Genomic DNA, 18,429 nt, shown 5'->3' with positions numbered 1-18,429 from the left:
GAAACGTACATCGGTCTCTGCTGCACACAAAACACATCCGTGTTATTTTACCATACAAAGAAAATAGGTAACCGCAGAAATAACTGATAAACCATTGCAGGACTCTCCTAATGTACCTTCCTTGTGCTCATAACCAGTTCCTATTGTGAAGATTTTGCAGGATTACCATTTAATCTATTGATCCAGCCTGCTAATCATCTTGCAGTAAGTTCATTTCATGAAGGCTCCTATAACACCGAGAAACTGACATTAAATACCACGGCCCAGACTCTCTAAAAAAGGGGCGAACGCCCATTCAATTCACTGCTACAGCTTAGCACTCTTTAGTGAACATGGGCCCAAATTTGCAACTGGATGTTACATAGTTGCAGCACTATTATGACTGCGCATGCATGGAACTTTAAATGGCTTCTCAAGCTCTCTGGCAGCGAAGAGGTTAAACGCAAGTGTTACATTTCTAAATTAAGAATAGACAAATGTAACATTTGTTTTTCGGTTTGTTCGTTGACAGCCATAATTCTAGAGTGCCTGGTTGGCAATTCCAGTCCTCAAGGACCAACAACCGGTCAGGTCTTCAGGATATCCCTGCTTCAGCACAGGTGGCTCAGTCAGACTGCACCACCTGTGCTGAAGCAGGGATATCCTGAAGACCTGACCGGTTGTTGGTCCTTGAGGACTGGAATTGCCTACCCCTCTTCTAGAGGGCAGCTGGTTAGTTGAAGCAGCAGTATTATCTGGTCTTCATTATCCCTTGCTGGAATGTTTTTATTCCCCAGTAATTCAGCGTTCTTTAGTAGTTTTGGTTCGCTGCTCATGTTTCTTCTCCCAAGTATTGTCCTACCTCACCCCGTAAACTCCCCGTACTGTTCCCGTGCAGCATCGGAAATCACCGACCCAAACATGGTGTCCACATCGGTATTATTACGGAACAGTTCCAGCACGGCGGCCTGCGGTTTTCTGGTAACAATGCAGCTTTCTGACCCTTTCGCGGCTGGCAACACTTTGCAAATAACCGTTAAATAATTCGCACGGGTATTTGTACCGAGGCGCGTTTCGTCCCACAGCACATGCTCCAAGCAACGGTTATTCATGGTTTTATTCATCACAGCGGTTACTAAGGCACTCATACGGTTTATGACGGTAGTAGGGCATGAAACGTGTAAATATCGGGCGGAACTGGGAAAAATAGTTATAACACTTTGTGCGAATCGCTATGTTGGTACATTTATGTGCAAATGTAACAATTAAACAACTATTTAAATTTTTTGGCGTTTTTCTCTCGTGGTGTGGCCCAGTAATACTAACAGAAGCGGAGCCGTTCAAACCGGACCGACACAGGACCAAGTCGATCTGATCTTGACTCATTAGGTCCGGTATTGGCGGAGGAAATGAAGCGTTGAAATTAGAATAAAAACCACTTCTTCACGAGTAGGATAATTGGTGGTATATTGGCTTGGTTTCACATATGTAACCAGAAACACACTTTGTCAGCACTGTAGAACTGGATTTAGACAAATATATAGTGTACTCTTTAAGCAGAGTGAAAATAAATCTATATAATGACGTATAAAGGTGTGTAATTAGCTTACCGGAAGGTCTGGCCTCGGGCGTTTGATGATGATGTGAAATGGTTACCGAACGCTTCCCGGTAAGGACAGGGCGGTTAGTAATTGTATGCTTTTTTAGGTACGCTATTGGTATATACACTTACCCTTTAAAAACGCAAAAAGTGTAGCGAGTACCAGAGTCCTAATACTGCAATGAGAATGTACATTAGTGGCTCTTCTCCAAGGATCTAGCAACAGATCACATTTATGTGCAAACAGAATTTCACAGACCGGACACTGAGAAGACAAACTGAACCTCCTCCAATACACTATTAGAATATCTTCTCCCATACCAGAGGTGCTGCAATGGTACCTCCAACTAGAAGTGAACGCAGACGGCTCCCTAGCAAATGGGAACGTGACTATATTTCCCAATATACTATTTTAAAGGTGTATTGAAATCATTGGTAAAGAAATGCATTTTCAAATAAATATGTTAAATACTAACCTGTGCACTGTGACGGTGGGAAATATGTAATGTTAGCAATATGTGCTATAGCCAATGCAAAAACCCCAACGGTTAACGTGCATTTTGTGTGGCTCATATGTAAGGTGGCTGCATTGTGGACTCCCATTACGTTTTCCTTCTGTACATCACGGATGCCCACCCTGTACATCAGGAATGCCCACCCTGTGGCACCCTGTACATCCCGGATGCCCGCCCTGTACATCACGGATGCCCACCCTGTGGCACCTCTGGTCCAGTTGCTGCATTACAGTTTTAATAAAATGCTGAAGTGAATGACAAGTCTTCTTGATGGTAACAGCTCGTTAAAATGTAGCACAGTCACATGGGAAGCAGGAAGATTAATAAGAAGACAGCAGCAATCGTGTAACCTCTTCTCTGCCAGAGGTGTCTGGAAAGCATTGTGCCCCCAGATCGGACAGAGAAGGGGGTTCACTGTGAGTGCCCCATCAAGCCTTTACCTTCCTTGTACATAATACTCCTATGTTCAATGAAATAGAGCGCTCCAAATATTTACACCTTCCAAATATATTAAATTTGATGTGGTTAGGTCCCAGGATGGGCAGGTAACACAGAGGGAAATGTAGGAGATGTCAAAAAGGAGGAAAACCATTGGGATCGTCCATCTGATCCATTCCCAGATCTGTGCTCCTGACTGAACCCTGACCCTTTCCAACAAACCCACAGAAAAAGCTGCCTGCAACAGCAAACATTTTGCTGCAACTTCTAATGACAAAACATTGCACGCAGGTCCGACAGAGAAAGCACGGATCTGTGGATATGGTCTATACTGGCACCGCTGAGAGAAACTGCTAAACACGCAAGTCTCCGGGTCGTGTAAAAATGTATCAGACCTGTCACAATCTTCATGAAACCTGAAATGGCGAAGCGGAAACATCACAAGTTCAGCTCGCCAATCTCCTCCTTTCCGATACAGAGACAGATTTTTACGCCTTCGCTCCGGGCCACAAGTCCCAACCCCACTTAACAAAAAGAAGGGAGGAGCCCTAGCTCACGGTGAAATGGTATGAAACTCTAGCAGATCAACAGCAGCTAGAAACAGCCGGGGCGACTCCATACTCTCTTGGCACAGGTGTGGGGAATCTTCCCAGGAAGCTGATGTATGGGCACCCCCATAGCCGAGAGTCCTTAACCCATTACTCCCCAGGACGCGGACCAGCAAGTCTTTAGCAGCAAGTTCCCAGTTCCAATGACTGGCCATCGTGGAGACGTCTCCATCGGGTGTCACTCGTGCTCTCCGCGTCCTTTATGTTTTCCGCACGTTCCAGTTGTAATCAGTGTTTTTCTGTTCTAACGACCTGTCCAGTGGAGACTTGGAATCGTGGGGGGATCTTTGAGTTGGGGGAGAACGAGGGTCTGAAAGAGAAGATGATTGCTGGGGAGGACCTTTGTATTCCCCCGGCTTCTCTGTGTGGAATGAGCGGTAGTGGTCAGGTGGTCCTTGGCCGTGGTATCCCATGGGAGGTCGGTGGTCAGACCCCATTCTCCTGAAGTCCTGCTGGTGGTAGCCCTGAGGCCGGAAGTCATCGGATCTTCTTCGCTTGTTATCATGGTGATGCCTGCAAGGACAAAAAACAGCTGGCATCAAGAAGAGACTTGTGTGTTGGTCGTTTCACACTAATAACGCAAGAAAGTGTGTGCGCTGAGCACGCGCATTCTAAGTGAAACGTCTTTGTCTTTTGTCACAGAAATTGTATTTGTGGTTGTGTTTTTTTTTTTTTTTAAATTAAAAATCAAAACAGCACCATTTCAGTGACAAAACACAAAGAAGTTTCACTTAGAACGCGCATGCTCTGTCTCCCCCGTTTTAGCTATTTGCACTTCTATATTTATACTCAAGGAATTCACTTTGAATGTGTGACTGTGTGTGCGTTTGTGCGAGTGTGCGGGCATGGTTATATAATAATTATAGTAGCATGTTCTTGTATAGCGCTGCTAGGTTTACGAAGCGCTTTACAGAGACATTTTGCAGGCACAGTCCCTGCCCCGTGGAGTTTTGGTGCCTGAGGCACAGGGAGATAAAGTGACTTGCCCAAGGTCACAAGGAGCCGACACCGGGAATTGAACCAGGCTCCCCTGCTTCAAACTCAGCGGCAGAGTCACAGAGTTTACTCACCGAGCCGCTCGTTGGGGCGCGGTTACAGGACGTTGAGGCGCGGTTACAGGACGTTGAGGCGCGGTGACACGACGTTGGGGCGCGGTGACACGACGTTGGGGCGCGGTGACACGACGTTGGGGCGCGGTGACACGACGTTGGGGCGCGGTGACACGACGTTGGGGCGCGGTGACACGACGTTGGGGCGCGGTGACACGACGTTGGGGCGCGGTGACACGACGTTGGGGCGCGGTGACACGACGTTGGGGCGCGGTGACACGACGTTGGGGCGCGGTGACACGACGTTGGGGCGCGGTTATACGACGTTGGGACGCGGTACAAACACATTGAAAAGAGAAACGTGGCGGTTTTTCCCCTGCACTAAACATACGAAATTACTAAAAACGCGCGTTTGACATTTTACACAGATCCTTGTGACAAGAGTCTACGCCAGAGGCGGCCAACACCTGTCCTCAAGGGCCACCAACAGGTCAGGTTTTCATGATATCCCTGCTTCAGCACAGGTGGTGCATTCGTTGACTAAGCCAATCACTGATTGAGCCACCTGTGCTGAAGCAGGGATATTCTTAAAACCTGACCTGTTGGTGGCCCTGAAGACTGGCGTCCGCTGCCCCTGGCAGGGGATTTTTATGCATAGAAAATGGAAAAGAAATGACAGAATTGGATACAACGCCATAGTATGTGCATCTGCTAACTCTACACACACGTGTTCCCTAGAACACAGAGATTACACCAGGAGAGAGAGAGATTACACCAGGAGAGAGAGAGATTACACCAGGAGAGAGAGATTACACCAGGAGAGAGAGAGATTACACCAGGAGAGAGAGATTACACCAGGAGAGGGAGATTACACCAGGAGAGAGAGAGATTACACCAGGAGAGAGAGAGATTACACCAGGAGAGAGAGAGATTACACCAAGAGAGAGAGAGATTACACCAGGAGAGAGAGAGATTACACCAGGAGAGAGAGAGATTACACCAGGAGAGAGAGAGATTACACCAAGAGAGAGAGAGATTACACCAGGAGAGAGATTACACCAAGAGAGAGAGAGATTACACCAGGAGAGAGAGAGATTACACCAGGAGAGAGATTACACCAAGAGAGAGAGAGATTACACCAGGAGAGAGAGAGATTACACCAGGAGAGAGAGAGATTACACCAAGAGAGAGAGAGATTACACCAGGAGAGAGAGAGATTACACCAGGAGAGAGAGAGATTACACCAGGAGAGAGAGAGATTACACCAGGAGAGAGATTACACCAGGAGAGAGAGAGATTACACCAGGAGAGAGAGAGAGATTACACCAGGAGAGAGAGAGATTACACCAGGAGAGAGAGAGATTACACCAAGAGAGAGAGAGATTACACCAGGAGAGAGAGAGATTACACCAGGAGAGAGAGAGATTACACCAGGAGAGAGATTACACCAGGAGAGAGAGAGATTACACAAGGAGAGAGAGATTACACCAGGAGAGAGATTACACAAGGAGAGAGAGAGATTACACAAGGAGAGAGAGAGATTACACAAGGAGAGAGAGAGATTACACCAGGAGAGAGAGAGATTACACCAGGAGAGAGAGAGATTACACCAGGAGAGAGAGAGATTACACCAGGAGAGAGAGAGATTACACCAGGAGAGAGAGAGATTACACAAGGAGAGAGAGATTTGGAAATTATTTTTTTTTACGACTAAAAAAAAGTCTCTAAGCATTAATTTCACAGATGCACAAAGTTCGCCGCGTCCCTTTGGACCCCATGATATTCAAGGAGGTTTAAAGAAAAAATAACACAGATTGCTCACACCCGTGTCCCCCAAATTCTGCGACACACAGTGTGGTATAAAGAGAGAATCCCCGGTATTAACCTGTCGTAGTAATCTCTGTGTCCCCGGTGATCTCGCTCCTCGTCGTACTGATCGTACGGCCTCTTGCGGGACACGTTGTTCGGCCGGTAATTCACAGAGTTGCGCCGCGGGTCGCCGTGCGGGCGCCGGTCGGGGTAGTGATGATCCTTGTACCGGTGCTGGTCGTACTGGTGGTGCCGGTCTCCTCCTCCTCCCCAGGGCTGGTTGTTGTTGCCGCCGTAGCTGAACTTCCGATCTCGCCACTCGCCTCGGTCTGGCGGATGCAAAATCACGTTAACGGGCGCAGGTACCATGCAGCACTGTTACAGAACCGCAGCACTGATCATACAATACTAACGGTCTAGGACGTTTTGGCGCGGTCATCTCGCCGCAGGGTACAGCTAGCCACCCACCGTTTTAAGTCTCTAACCTTAACCAATTTACCCCACAACCCCTAAAGTTAACTCCAAATACTAATCTCCTTCGCGGTGATAAGGCCAACGGCTAGCTGTCCCGTGGCGAGACGGCCTCGCTGAAAAAAAATCTCATTCCGTAATATATTAGGTCTAACAACGAATACTTGATCTCGCCTGTATCCCACGCTCACTTTTACGGGTGAGCGCAGCACCCACCTGCATTGATGAAGTGTCTCTTGTTGGGGTTGATGTAGTTCTCTCTTTGGTGGCCGTGCATTTGCTGGGGATGCGGCGGGAGGAGGTGAGGGTTCGGTCCCATCGAAACCCCGTGAGGCTGCGACATGAGCGAGTCCCGGCTGGATCCCGATGGCTCGGGGCGAAAAAGTTTCTTACTGGCCGCGTCCCTCTTCTTCTGCTCCTGGTAATTGTAAAACCAGACAATACGGTATGAAAAAAGCTTCCGTGTACACGGAACAACAAGAAAAACACACATTTAATGTGCAACTGGACAAAAATAAACGTGTATCTTCATGGAGGGGAAAAATTGATATTTTTCATATATTTTAACAGTTGACCTAGAAATGTTTGTAAACAATGTAAACGAGAAGTTTAAATTCCGCTATTTTCTGCCTTTTGTTATCACTAAGTATACATGTACTGCAGGTTAAATCCCCCCCGACAGGAAGGGAATAACCGGGATTAGAAGAATCACAGGGCACAAGTAATAACACGAGCCTGTCCATACTGCAAAGGTCACACCGCTACCGATTACTGACCGCATTCATCACCCAGCTTAACCCATTAAACCTATTCCTGCCACGTACTTTGTATGACTTCACGTTGTGCAGATACAGTGCTCACCAGAACAAACACAGTGTGTGTATGTGCAGGGACTATTTAACACCTCAAGTCATAAATTGCACACTACACAGGGGGGAGGGATGGGCTCTAGTCACATTCCAGGACGCGCTGTTTTTAAGTTAAACCCTTGCTTGCTTTATCCATTGTAACATCGCCAGAACAAGAGATCAGTGTATCTCGAAAGCTCGCACCAATAAAAGCATTTCGTTAGCCACAAAACGGTATCGTCTATTCATTTTTGAATATATTTTATATACACATACATACACACACACACACACACACACACACACACACACACACACACACACACACACACACACACACACACACACACACACGTCGACCTACTCGGATATCATTCTAAGGGAATGTAAAGTCTGAGGTGCACTGAAATGCACCACTAATCTGTATGTGCCATACTAAAGGCGTCACGCGAAGTCGCAGGGACATTCCCACCATACTAAAGGCGTCACCGATTGTCTAAACCTCGTTAATTTAACCTCCAGCTCCCAAGAACCTTACAGGGGAAGGTGCAGCTGGGAGCGTCCCCCTACAGGGGAAAGAAAATGACATTTATATCTTCTGCATAACGCGGGCCGACGTCACGCGTCACTGCTTTGTATCGCCGTTACATATCAGGGCCGACGTCACGCGTCACTGCTTTGTATCGCCGTTACATATCAGGGCCGACGTCACGCGTCACTGCTTTGTATCGCCGTTACATATCAGGGCCGACGTCACGCGTCACTGCTTTGTATCGCCGTTACATATCAGGGCCGACGTCACGCGTCACTGCTTTGTATCGCCGTTACATATCAGGGCCGACGTCACGCGTCACTGCGTTGTATCGCCGTTACATATCAGGGCCGACGTCACGCGTCACGGCTTTGTATCGCCGTTACATATCAGGGCCGACGTCACGCGTCACTGCGTTGTATCGCCGTTACATATCAGGGCCGACGTCACGCGTCACTGCGTTGTATCGCCGTTACATATCAGGGCCGACGTCACGCGTCACGGCTTTGTATCGCCGTTACATATCAGGGCCGACGTCACGCGTCACTGCTTTGTATCGCCGTTACATATCAGGGCCGACGTCACGCGTCACTGCTTTGTATCGCCGTTACATATCAGGGCCGACGTCACGCGTCACTGCTTTGTATCGCCGTTACATATCAGGGCAGACGTCACGCGTCACTGCTTTGTATCGCCGTTACATATCAGGGCCGACGTCACGCGTCACTGCTTTGTATCGCCGTTACATATCAGGGCCGACGTCACGCGTCACTGCTTTGGATCGCCGTTACATATCAGGGCCGACGTCACGCGTCACTGCTTTGTATCGCCGTTACATATCAGGGCCGACGTCACGCGTCACTGCTTTGTATCGCCGTTACATATCAGGGCCGACGTCACGCGTCACTGCTTTGTATCGCCGTTACATATCAGGGCCGACGTCACGCGTCACTGCTTTGTATCGCCGTTACATATCAGGGCCGACGTCACGCGTCACTGCTTTGTATCGCCGTTACATATCAGGGCCGACGTCACGCGTCACTGCTTTGTATCGCCGTTACATATCAGGGCCGACGTCACGCGTCACTGCTTTGTATCGCCGTTACATATCAGGGCCGACGTCACGCGTCACTGCTTTGGATCGCCGTTACATATCAGGGCCGACGTCACGCGTCACTGCTTTGTATCCCCGTTACATATCAGGGCCGACGTCACGCGTCACTGCTTTGTATCGCCGTTACATATCAGGGACAATGTGGCGGCACGTTCTCTGGTAAATATCTCGGGAACCAGGGGTAACATTCAAATCCGGAGACCCCGCATCCCAACTATGTAACAAGGAGGGAGAGGGGGGAGAAGAGATGGGAGGGGGGGAGAAGAGATGGGAGGGGGGGAGAAGAGATGGGAGGGGGGGAGAAGAAATGGGAAGGGGGAGAAGAGATGGGAAGGGGAGGTGGGAGTAGAGAGATGGGAGGGGGGAGAAGAAATGGGAAGGGGGGAGAAGAAATGGGAAGGGGGGAGAAGAGATGGGAGTGAGAGGTGGGAGTAGAGATGGGAGGGGGAGGTGGGAGTAGAGATGGGAGGGGGAGGTGGGAGAAGAGAAATGGGACTGGAAAGGGGGAGAAATGGGAGGGGAAAGGGGGGGAAATGGGAGGGGGGAGAAGAGATGGGAGGGGGGAGAAGAGATGGGTGGGGGAGGGGGGAGAAAAGATGGACTGCTCCTTTAAGTGAGGAAATGGAACCACGCGCATTATATTGGGACATTACCTCTTCTTCCTGGCATCGCTTCTTGTGTGCCATCTTGTACAGTTTGTGCAACTTCCTGGCATCAAATTCAGTGAACTTGGACACAAAAATCCAGAGGTTTCTACATGGGACACACAGAAATGGTCAGAGAGTTTGTTACCGGCCCGGAGGTCCCTGTTAGACATAAAAACAGAATTATTCTAACTAGCCTTGATCCCATTAATATTAGAAGGGCATATAACGCATCACACAACGTCCCAGAACTGCAAAGGTCCAATGAGGATAGCATATAATGCAACAACGCTTCTGCCTCTGCAAATTTGCGAGCTTCCTATTAGCGCTCGCCCACCGGGGGGAGTCGGGTCCCACAGAGCTGACCCACGCTATTTTTAGCTCTGCAGACCCCCTGGTCTCAGAGATACTAAATGTTTAAGTTGCCGGTGTTTCAGCTCTGATTACGGGAAATCAAAACGGCCACCAAATCCCTCAGGCCCACAGGAAACCAGGACGGATTACGTCACAGCGCCCGCTGGATGACTGCAGGCACCATCTTTAAAAATTCCAGGAAGTAAACCAGCAACAGGAGGGGACTGGGGGTCTCCGCGGCAATAAGAACAGCGTGGCTCAGCTCTGCAAGACCCCAGGATATGGGTGGGAGGCGGCAGTTATTTGCTCCCGCAGGGCGCCCTCTGGCAACAAAGTGGCGGGGGGGGGGGGGGTTACCTTCTCCACACTTTGACGTGGTCCTGGTCGGAGTAAGATTTAAGGCACTCGGTAATGCGATCCCCTATTTTCAGCAGGCAGGTGCGCGTGTGCTCCAGCTGATCCTGCACGCTCAGGCCTTTGTCAGGTTTATCCAGCTGTTTCAAAGCTTTTTTTACTGGCCTCATCCTCTCTTTGCACTGAGATAAACAAGACAACACGGTGAAGCTGGAACGCCAGCCGATAACGTAACCATCAGAGCGAATGACACATTCGGCATCACAGCGCCCCACATCTCCCGGTAATACGGCTACTCGCTCTCAAGAGACGCACTTCAAAACGAGAGGTAACTCAGTGTAATTTCCGCGATAAAATATTATAAAAATAATTATTACTAAACAGACAAAATGCGAGCGAGGCCGGCGTCCTAATCGTTATATTTCACAAGCCCCCAAAATATACGAGGAGCTGTTAATTTTACGCCCCAGTTTGCGTCCCTGCGAGTCTCCTCCTGCGGAATACAGAGAAACGCTTCTCATACCTGGAAGTTCGACCAGGTGCTGTTCTGCCTACAGCAGCCAGAACTGCGCAGTCTGACACTGAAGTGGGTTTGGACCCGAGCATTTATTTTTTAATGAGCAGAGAAATTACTAAAAGTAACAGCAAAGTTCTTACGATGCTGAAGGTTTCATGGTCCAGATCATCGTCCTCCTCGTCCCCAATGGGAACAGGCTCATTCCCAGCTGTAATATGGACAGGACCCTGGTTCTTCTTGGTTTTGCCGCCAGCCTTGGTCTCACCACGCTTGGGCTGTAAGTAGAGACAGGAAAGAAAACTATTGATCAATGAAGTATAGCAGGTTTATATCAGGCCTGATAGCAGATACAGATTCACTGCACCGCTGCCCGGGAGGGATCGTAGCAACACCGCAGCAAAGCCTGGGTATGTTACCGTACTGCGCAATCAGGAGTGCACGAGGCTGCCAGCATGTATCCAAAACGCAAAGTGATCGTTAAACACCAGAGCCGATGATCTCCAGCCAACCACATACCGCGTTCATCTCGGAAGTAAGAATTCTACCCTAGCGGCTCACAAGCGGTGTGTGTAACACAAGCGGTGTGTGTAACACAAGCGGTGTGTGTAACACAAGCGGTGTGTGTAACACAAGCGGTGTGTGTAACACAAGCGGTGTGTGTAACACAACCCGCGGGATGTTCTGTTCTCTTTCAAACCCCATGCAATGATTCCCACTCTCCCCGGGACCGTTAAGCTCTCCGCCCCACAAATGCACCAAACATCTCCTCGGACCTAGAAGCCAGAATCTGTTCTGAGCACCCCCAGATTTCCAGGGCCCCCCCGTTCTAGATTACCTTCTCCTTTTTGTCCTTTGCTTTCCTTTTCTCTTTGGCGCCTTCTTTCTTTGTGATCTGCTTTTCCTTGTTTTCTTTGTTATCTTTTTTCTTCTGTTTTTTCTTGTTCGGACTCTTGTCTGTGAAATCCTCCTGGGGAAAAAAAAAAAGAGACAACAATGCAACAAAGCGCGGCACGCGAGTCATTACTCCTAGAACCGCGATAATGCCGGAAGTTTGTAACCGCTACACAAAGGCCTAGGAGAAAACGCTACACTGTTACCGTGACACGGTCACACGCTGCCCTTCATTCATGAACGCGATTAGAACGCGATTAGCCCTTCTGTCGTGTGTAGCGAGAATCGTGAGCAGCAGAGCAGCTCACCTTCACTTCTCCTTCTTCCGAGGGGTTGTCGGAGTGCCTGGGAGACGAGAGATCGTTACCGTGCTCGTCCTTCATCGCAGCGGCGCTATCTTTCTTCGCACGAGGTTTCCTTTTCTTTGATTTAACCTGCAAGTAGAACGAGGTCACGTATGGTTTTCTTTTCCGTTAGAAAGGGGCCCCTGAGGATCCACAACTGTGCTAGTGCAGGGGTGGCCAACTCCAGTCCTCAAGGGTCGCCAACAGGTCAGGTTTTCAGGACATCCCTGCTTCAGCACAGGTGGCTCCAACAATTGGCTGAGTCTTCGACTGAGGGATATCCTGAAAACCTGTCCTGTTGGTGGCCCTTGTGGACTGGAGTTGGCCGCCCCTGTGCTAGTGGAGCACAATGCAATAAGGGGACATATTCTATCCTCTAGCAAAACAGGTGTTATTCCAAAGCGTTCCACAACAAATAAGTGCACGTGGGAGCGTGTAAAGACGCTTCTACTTCCTGTACATACGGAAGTACTTACCCCTAACTCATCTCCCGGACCTCCCCCCTCTCCAGGACCACCCCCCTCTCCCGGACCCCCCCATCTCCCCCCTCTCCAGGACCCCCCCCATCTCCCCCCCTCTCCAGGACCACCCCCCTCTCCCGGACCCCCCCCATCTCCCCCCTCTCCAGGACCACCCCCCTCTCCCGGACCCCCCCCATCTCCCGGACCTCCCCCCTCTCCCGGACCTCCCCCCTCTCCCAGACCCCCCCACCCCCATCTCTCCCAGACCCCCCCACCCCCATCTCCCCCCTCTCCCGGACCTCCCCCCTCTCCCTCGGACCTACCTCCTCTCCCGGACCACCCCCATCTCCCGGACCTAACTCATCTCCCGGACCTCCCCCCTCTCCCTCGGACCTACCTCCTCTCCCGGACCACCCCCATCTCCCGGACCTAACTCATCTCCCGGACCTCCCCCCACTCCCTCCTCCCTCGGACCTACCTCCTCTCCCGGACCTCCCCCCTCTCCGGGACCTACCTCATCTCCCGGACCTCCCTCCTTCTTCTCCATTTCCTTCCGCAGTAGTCTCAGCAGGTAATCTGCTCTGGTCTGTAAGTGCTTTCCTTGGGGTTTCTTTTGCGCATCCGCAGGGAAGATCTGGAAAGTAAAACCATGGTTATTTCACCGGGAAACGATACCCTGCAGAGTGTGTGTGTGTGTGTGGATCAGAGACCAGAAAGCACACCTCTTGTGATCAGTTGTGTTACCTTATAGCAGGGCTGCTCAACTCCAGTCCTCAAGCCTCCCCACAGGTGAGGTTTTCAGGATAGCCCTGCTTCAGCACAGGTGGGTCAATCGGTCCCTGCTTCAGCACAGGTGGCTCAATCAAAGACACAGCCACCTCTGCTGAAGCTGGGATACCCTGCAGGGTGGGGGCATGAGGACAGGAGTTGGGCCCCCTGCGTTACATTGTGTCCTGCAGGGGACATGCTATGGAATGGCAGGAAGCCTTTCTGTTCCCATCATGCAACAATGAACGGTCACCTTGTCAGCCAGCTTCAGCTCTGGGTCACTTTTAATGAGCTCCCAGTTCCCGTAGCCGTGTGCGGAAATCCCAAGCAGCAGGCGGGAATCTTCTTCCACTTCCCAATCTACGTCAAAGTGCGCCGCCTTTACCCGGCTGGCCAGCCGGAACCTGAAACATGGCGGACAGCGGGCTTCAGCGCAAAAGGGATAAACGCAGCAGCTCCTGCACGCCCCCACCCAGAATGTGCACACGGGAACCATAAAGCCACAACAATATACACAGTAACACGGATATGGAAATATACTGATTGGGACGCTCACTTTCACAACACAATGTGGATGCAAATAATGCTGCTTAGCAGAAAAGGCCCCATATGGGTAAGTTTCTGCTATCACCACGCCAGACATTAGCAACTCGATAAATACCAAGTGCAGAGAACACGGATCCTCGCTCTGTACGAGTGCTCTTGTTCAGCAGATATTAGCATCTTCACGGCCAGAGGGGTGAAATGGAGCCACTCACTTTTTCCTTTCCTCGGGATCTGCTGGAATAGACTTGTGGAGGATCTCAAAGTCCTCCTCGTGCTGGATAATGGCTTTCACATTCACCTGGACGCCGGAGATTTTGATGGTTGGACCTCTCCTCTTTCCTGGACCTTTTACTGGATACAGAACACAGGAGGTAAATGTGCGGGGTAAAGAAAACATTTCGATGTGACATTTTAACATGACTTAATGCAGTGATCAGTTCCATTCTCTTCACGTTGGGGTGTATTACGTTTAGTGCATTCTGCCCCATTCCCCGCTCACACCCCCCGCACCGATCCCCTAACCTCAGCAGGTGCGTCTGCGCACGCGGGGCTTCCTGCGCACGCAGGTATTGCTGGGCACGTACGTTCGGTGGGATTTTCTTTCAGCTGCTCTTCGAATTCCTGCATGGCTGCTGTGCAGCTGCTGTGCAAGAGGTCACCCAACCTCTTAAGATCTGCTACGGATTTATCCACGAGTTCTGCATCCCGAGCGATGCACTCCAGCCTGAAAACGCAAAGCAAACATTGGTGCTCCAAACCCCTACAGCACTGCTCCAAAGCCCTACATATCCCATACAGCACTGCTCCAAACCCCTACATATCCCATACAGCACTGCTCCAAACCCCTACATATCCCATACAGCACTGCTCCAAACCCCTACATATCCCATACAGCGCTGCTCCAAAGCCCTACATATCCCATACAGCGCTGCTCCAAAGCCCTACATATCCCATACAGCGCTGCTCCAAACCCCTACATATCCCATACAGCACTGCTCCAAACCCCTACATATCCCATACAGCGCTGCTCCAAACCCCTACATATCCCATACAGCACTGCTCCAAACCCCTACATATCCCATGCAGCGCTGCTCCCAACCCCTACATATCCCATGCAGCGCTGCTCCCAACCCCTACATATCCCATACAGCACTGCTCCCAACCCCTACATATCCCATGCAGCGCTGCTCCAAACCCATACATATCCCATACAGCGCTGCTCCCAACCCCTACATATCCCATGCAGCGCTGCTCCAAACCCATACATATCCCATACAGCGCTGCTCCCAACCCCTACATATCCCATACAGCGCTGCTCCCAACCCCTACATATCCCATACAGCTCGGTTCTAGTGTCCAATGTAGACACTTTTAGGTTTGGAGCCCTGCCGTATACACTCTCTCTCCGACGTCTCTCTCTCTTTCTCTGGCATATCTCGCTCTTCAGACGTCTCTCTCTCTCTCGCACACTCTCAGACATCGCTCTCTTTCGCTGTAAATATTTTAAAAAGAATGCTGGTTCTATGCAGTCTCATCATTTGCTACATACCTCTCAAGGGGAACAGCAAACTTCTTGTAGGCCTTGATAAACCTAAACAAAACAAACAGTCCTCACTTACAAAAGCCAGCAACAACAACCAAGACACAATAAAAGGGACACAATTTAAAATGATTTCAATGTTGTAGAGAAACTGCAGCAATACAATAACATTTAGAAACACACACACACACAACTATATATATATATATATATATATATATATATGAGACACACACACACACACACACACACACACACACACACACACACACACTCCCAGTGTACAGGTACAATGATCTATATTTATCAATATTAGGAGTGAAGAGTGTATATCGGTATCTATTGAGATGTTGTTAATAATATATTTTGCACTGAAGGATGAGGAAATATATTCATGTTTCATTCTATTTGTATCAATATAATCAGCAGTTTTCGCCCCTATGATGTTTTATGAATACAAAATAAAATGGGATTTTAGGTACATTTAAACACAAATATTTGTATCAAGGATTTTGTCACAATACATGTAGAGAGGTTAGGCCTTGACCAGATGCTTCAGCACTGACCTTCTGATCTCAGGGTCTGTAAATCCCTCCACCGTGTCCTTCCGAACACTCCTGGGACGCCCCCTGCGCTTCGGTTTTTTGTCATCGTCTGAGTCGTCCGAGTCGCTCTCTGACCCAGACGAGCGCTGCGCTTTCAGCTTGGACTCCACATCCGAGTCGCTGTCATTCGCCGGAGCCTGGAACGCGTTACGTAGACGACATATTGTTACGATGACCACAAATCTTTCTATTCTAATATTCACCTATTATTATCATATCTTCAAGCACAGCGCTATCCTATTCTAAATAGCAACCTCCTTGTTATCATTTGTTATTTTTTAAAAGAACAAGGTTCTTTTTGGCGCATTTGCAGTCCGATTTCCGTTTAAATGTTGGTACAGTTATAGGTTTCGTGTCTGGGCTAACCCCTTCGGTTCAAACTGCAACGGCCCATAATGCAATGCGTTCTTTTACGATGATCGGGTTGAGTAGTATCAAGTAGTTGAAAGTATTTCTAGAGAAGCCATTTTATAATACCAAATGTATTTCATTTTGGTCGTGGCCAGTTTAACGCGTTACGTTCACATTAACCGTTCGTTGCCAGAACGCCGTAGTGGCGACGTGGCATCGCACCTTTTTATTTAAGCTCCTAATCCTGGGAAGCATGTAGATTTCATCCAGCTCCTTCTGCCGAGCCTCCTCCTCTACTTTCTTCCTCTGCCCCTCGGGAATGATGTCGTCCCAATCCTTCTGCGACTTGTCCTCCAGTTCTGGGTCCGCCTCTTCCATGGTTGCAAAGTTGGCCACCTGAAAGAGACGATCCGAGATGAGCGTTCTCGCCGGGTTTTCCCAATACGTTACCCATGCTCCTCGGAGAAGGAACTTGGCAATGTGTATGTAGGAGGGAAATGTTGTGGTCTCTCCGATCCAGCCACAAGGGGGTCAAAGCCCCCACGCAGAATCCTAAAAACATGCGTTCCGGCACAGGCGTGGATTCGGATATTTTAGGGACGTACAAATGCTATTTTCTGGCAAGTAGAAAAATTGAGATAAACGCCGTCACCTAACCCCCACAGGAAGTGCGCGGGTACCACGTGTACTCCCCGCCGCGTGCACAAGGGCACACCTAACCCCCACAGGAAGTGCGCGGGTAACACGCGTACTCCCCGGCCGCGTGCACAAGGGCACACCTAACCCCCACAGGAAGTGCGCGGGTACCACGTGTACTCCCCGCCGCGTGCACAAGGGCACACCTAACCCCCACAGGAAGTGCGCGGGTACCACGTGTACTCCCCGCCGCGTGCACAAGGGCACACCTAACCCCCACAGGAAGTGCGCGGGTATCACGCGTACTCCCCGGCCGCGTGCACAAGGGCACACCTAGCCCCCACAGGAAGTGCGCGGGTACCACGCGTACTCCCCGGCCGCGTGCACAAGGGCACACCTAACCCCCACAGGAAGTGCGCGGGTACCACGTGTACTCCCCGGCCGCGTGCACAAGGGCACACCTAACCCCCACAGGAAGTGCGCGGGTACCACGTGTACTCCCCGCCGCGTGCACAAGGGCACACCTAACCCCCACAGGAAGTGCGCGGGTACCACGTGTACTCCCCGCCGCGTGCACAAGGGCACACCTAACCCCCACAGGAAGTGCGCGGGTACCACGTGTACTCCCCGCCGCGTGCACAAGGGCACACCTAACCCCCACAGGAAGTGCGCGGGTACCACGTGTACTCCTCCCGGCCGCGTGCACAAGGGCACACCTAACCCCCACAGGAAGTGCGCGGGTAACACGCGTACTCCCCGGCCGCGTGCACAAGGGCACACCTAACCCCCACAGGAAGTGCGCGGGTAACACGCGTACTCCCCGGCCGCGTGCACAAGGGCACACCTAACCCCCACAGGAAGTGCGCGGGTACCACGTGTACTCCCCGCCGCGTGCACAAGGGCACACCTAACCCCCACAGGAAGTGCGCGGGTAACACGCGTACTCCCCGGCCGCGTGCACAAGGGCACACCTAACCCCCACAGGAAGTGCGCGGGTACCACGTGTACTCCCCCGGCCGCGTGCACAAGGGCACACCTAACCCCCACAGGAAGTGCGCGGGTAACACGCGTACTCCCCGGCCGCGTGCACAAGGGCACACCTAACCCCCACAGGAAGTGCGCGGGTACCACGTGTACTCCCCCGGCCGCGAGCACAAGGGCACACCTAACCCCCACAGGAAGTGCGCGGGTACCACGTGTACTCCCCGCCGCGTGCACAAGGGCACACCTAACCCCCACAGGAAGTGCGCGGGTAACACGCGTACTCCCCGGCCGCGTGCACAAGGGCACACCTAACCCCCACAGGAAGTGCGCGGGTACCACATGTACTCCCCGGCCGCGTGCACAAGGGCACACCTAACCCCCACAGGAAGTGCGCGGGTATCACGTGTACTCCCCGGCCGCGTGCACAAGGGCACAACTAACACCCATAGGAAGTGCGCGGGTAGCACGTGT

General features: G+C 50.9%; 1 protein-coding gene across 2 annotated transcripts in view; it reads right to left on the bottom strand.

Annotated features, from left to right (window-relative positions):
- Positions 1-1,078: 1,078 nt before the first annotated feature.
- Positions 1,079-18,429, bottom strand: part of CHD2 (chromodomain helicase DNA binding protein 2) — a 52,820-nt gene continuing 35,469 nt past the window's right edge. For both annotated transcript variants that reach the window (XM_075575241.1, XM_075575242.1), the window contains 15 exons: positions 16,561-16,734; positions 15,949-16,124; positions 15,392-15,433; positions 14,427-14,566; positions 14,055-14,193; positions 13,550-13,700; positions 13,043-13,162; positions 12,032-12,157; positions 11,668-11,799; positions 10,973-11,107; positions 10,319-10,497; positions 9,617-9,716; positions 6,686-6,887; positions 6,075-6,327; positions 1,079-3,653 (listed from right to left, as the gene is read on the bottom strand). In XM_075575241.1, coding sequence (XP_075431356.1) covers positions 3,341-3,653; positions 6,075-6,327; positions 6,686-6,887; positions 9,617-9,716; positions 10,319-10,497; positions 10,973-11,107; positions 11,668-11,799; positions 12,032-12,157; positions 13,043-13,162; positions 13,550-13,700; positions 14,055-14,193; positions 14,427-14,566; positions 15,392-15,433; positions 15,949-16,124; positions 16,561-16,734 — 2,382 coding nt within the window. In that variant the 3' untranslated portion in view covers positions 1,079-3,340. The remainder of the gene's footprint in view (positions 3,654-6,074; positions 6,328-6,685; positions 6,888-9,616; positions 9,717-10,318; positions 10,498-10,972; positions 11,108-11,667; positions 11,800-12,031; positions 12,158-13,042; positions 13,163-13,549; positions 13,701-14,054; positions 14,194-14,426; positions 14,567-15,391; positions 15,434-15,948; positions 16,125-16,560; positions 16,735-18,429) is intronic.

The sequence above is a fragment of the Ascaphus truei genome, chromosome 18 (assembly GCF_040206685.1).
Source record: "Ascaphus truei isolate aAscTru1 chromosome 18, aAscTru1.hap1, whole genome shotgun sequence".
In the NCBI taxonomy this organism is placed as follows: Eukaryota; Metazoa; Chordata; class Amphibia; order Anura; family Ascaphidae; genus Ascaphus; species Ascaphus truei.
The sequence above is the reverse complement of the archived record's forward strand: the minus strand, read 5'-3'. Positions and strand labels throughout refer to the sequence as shown.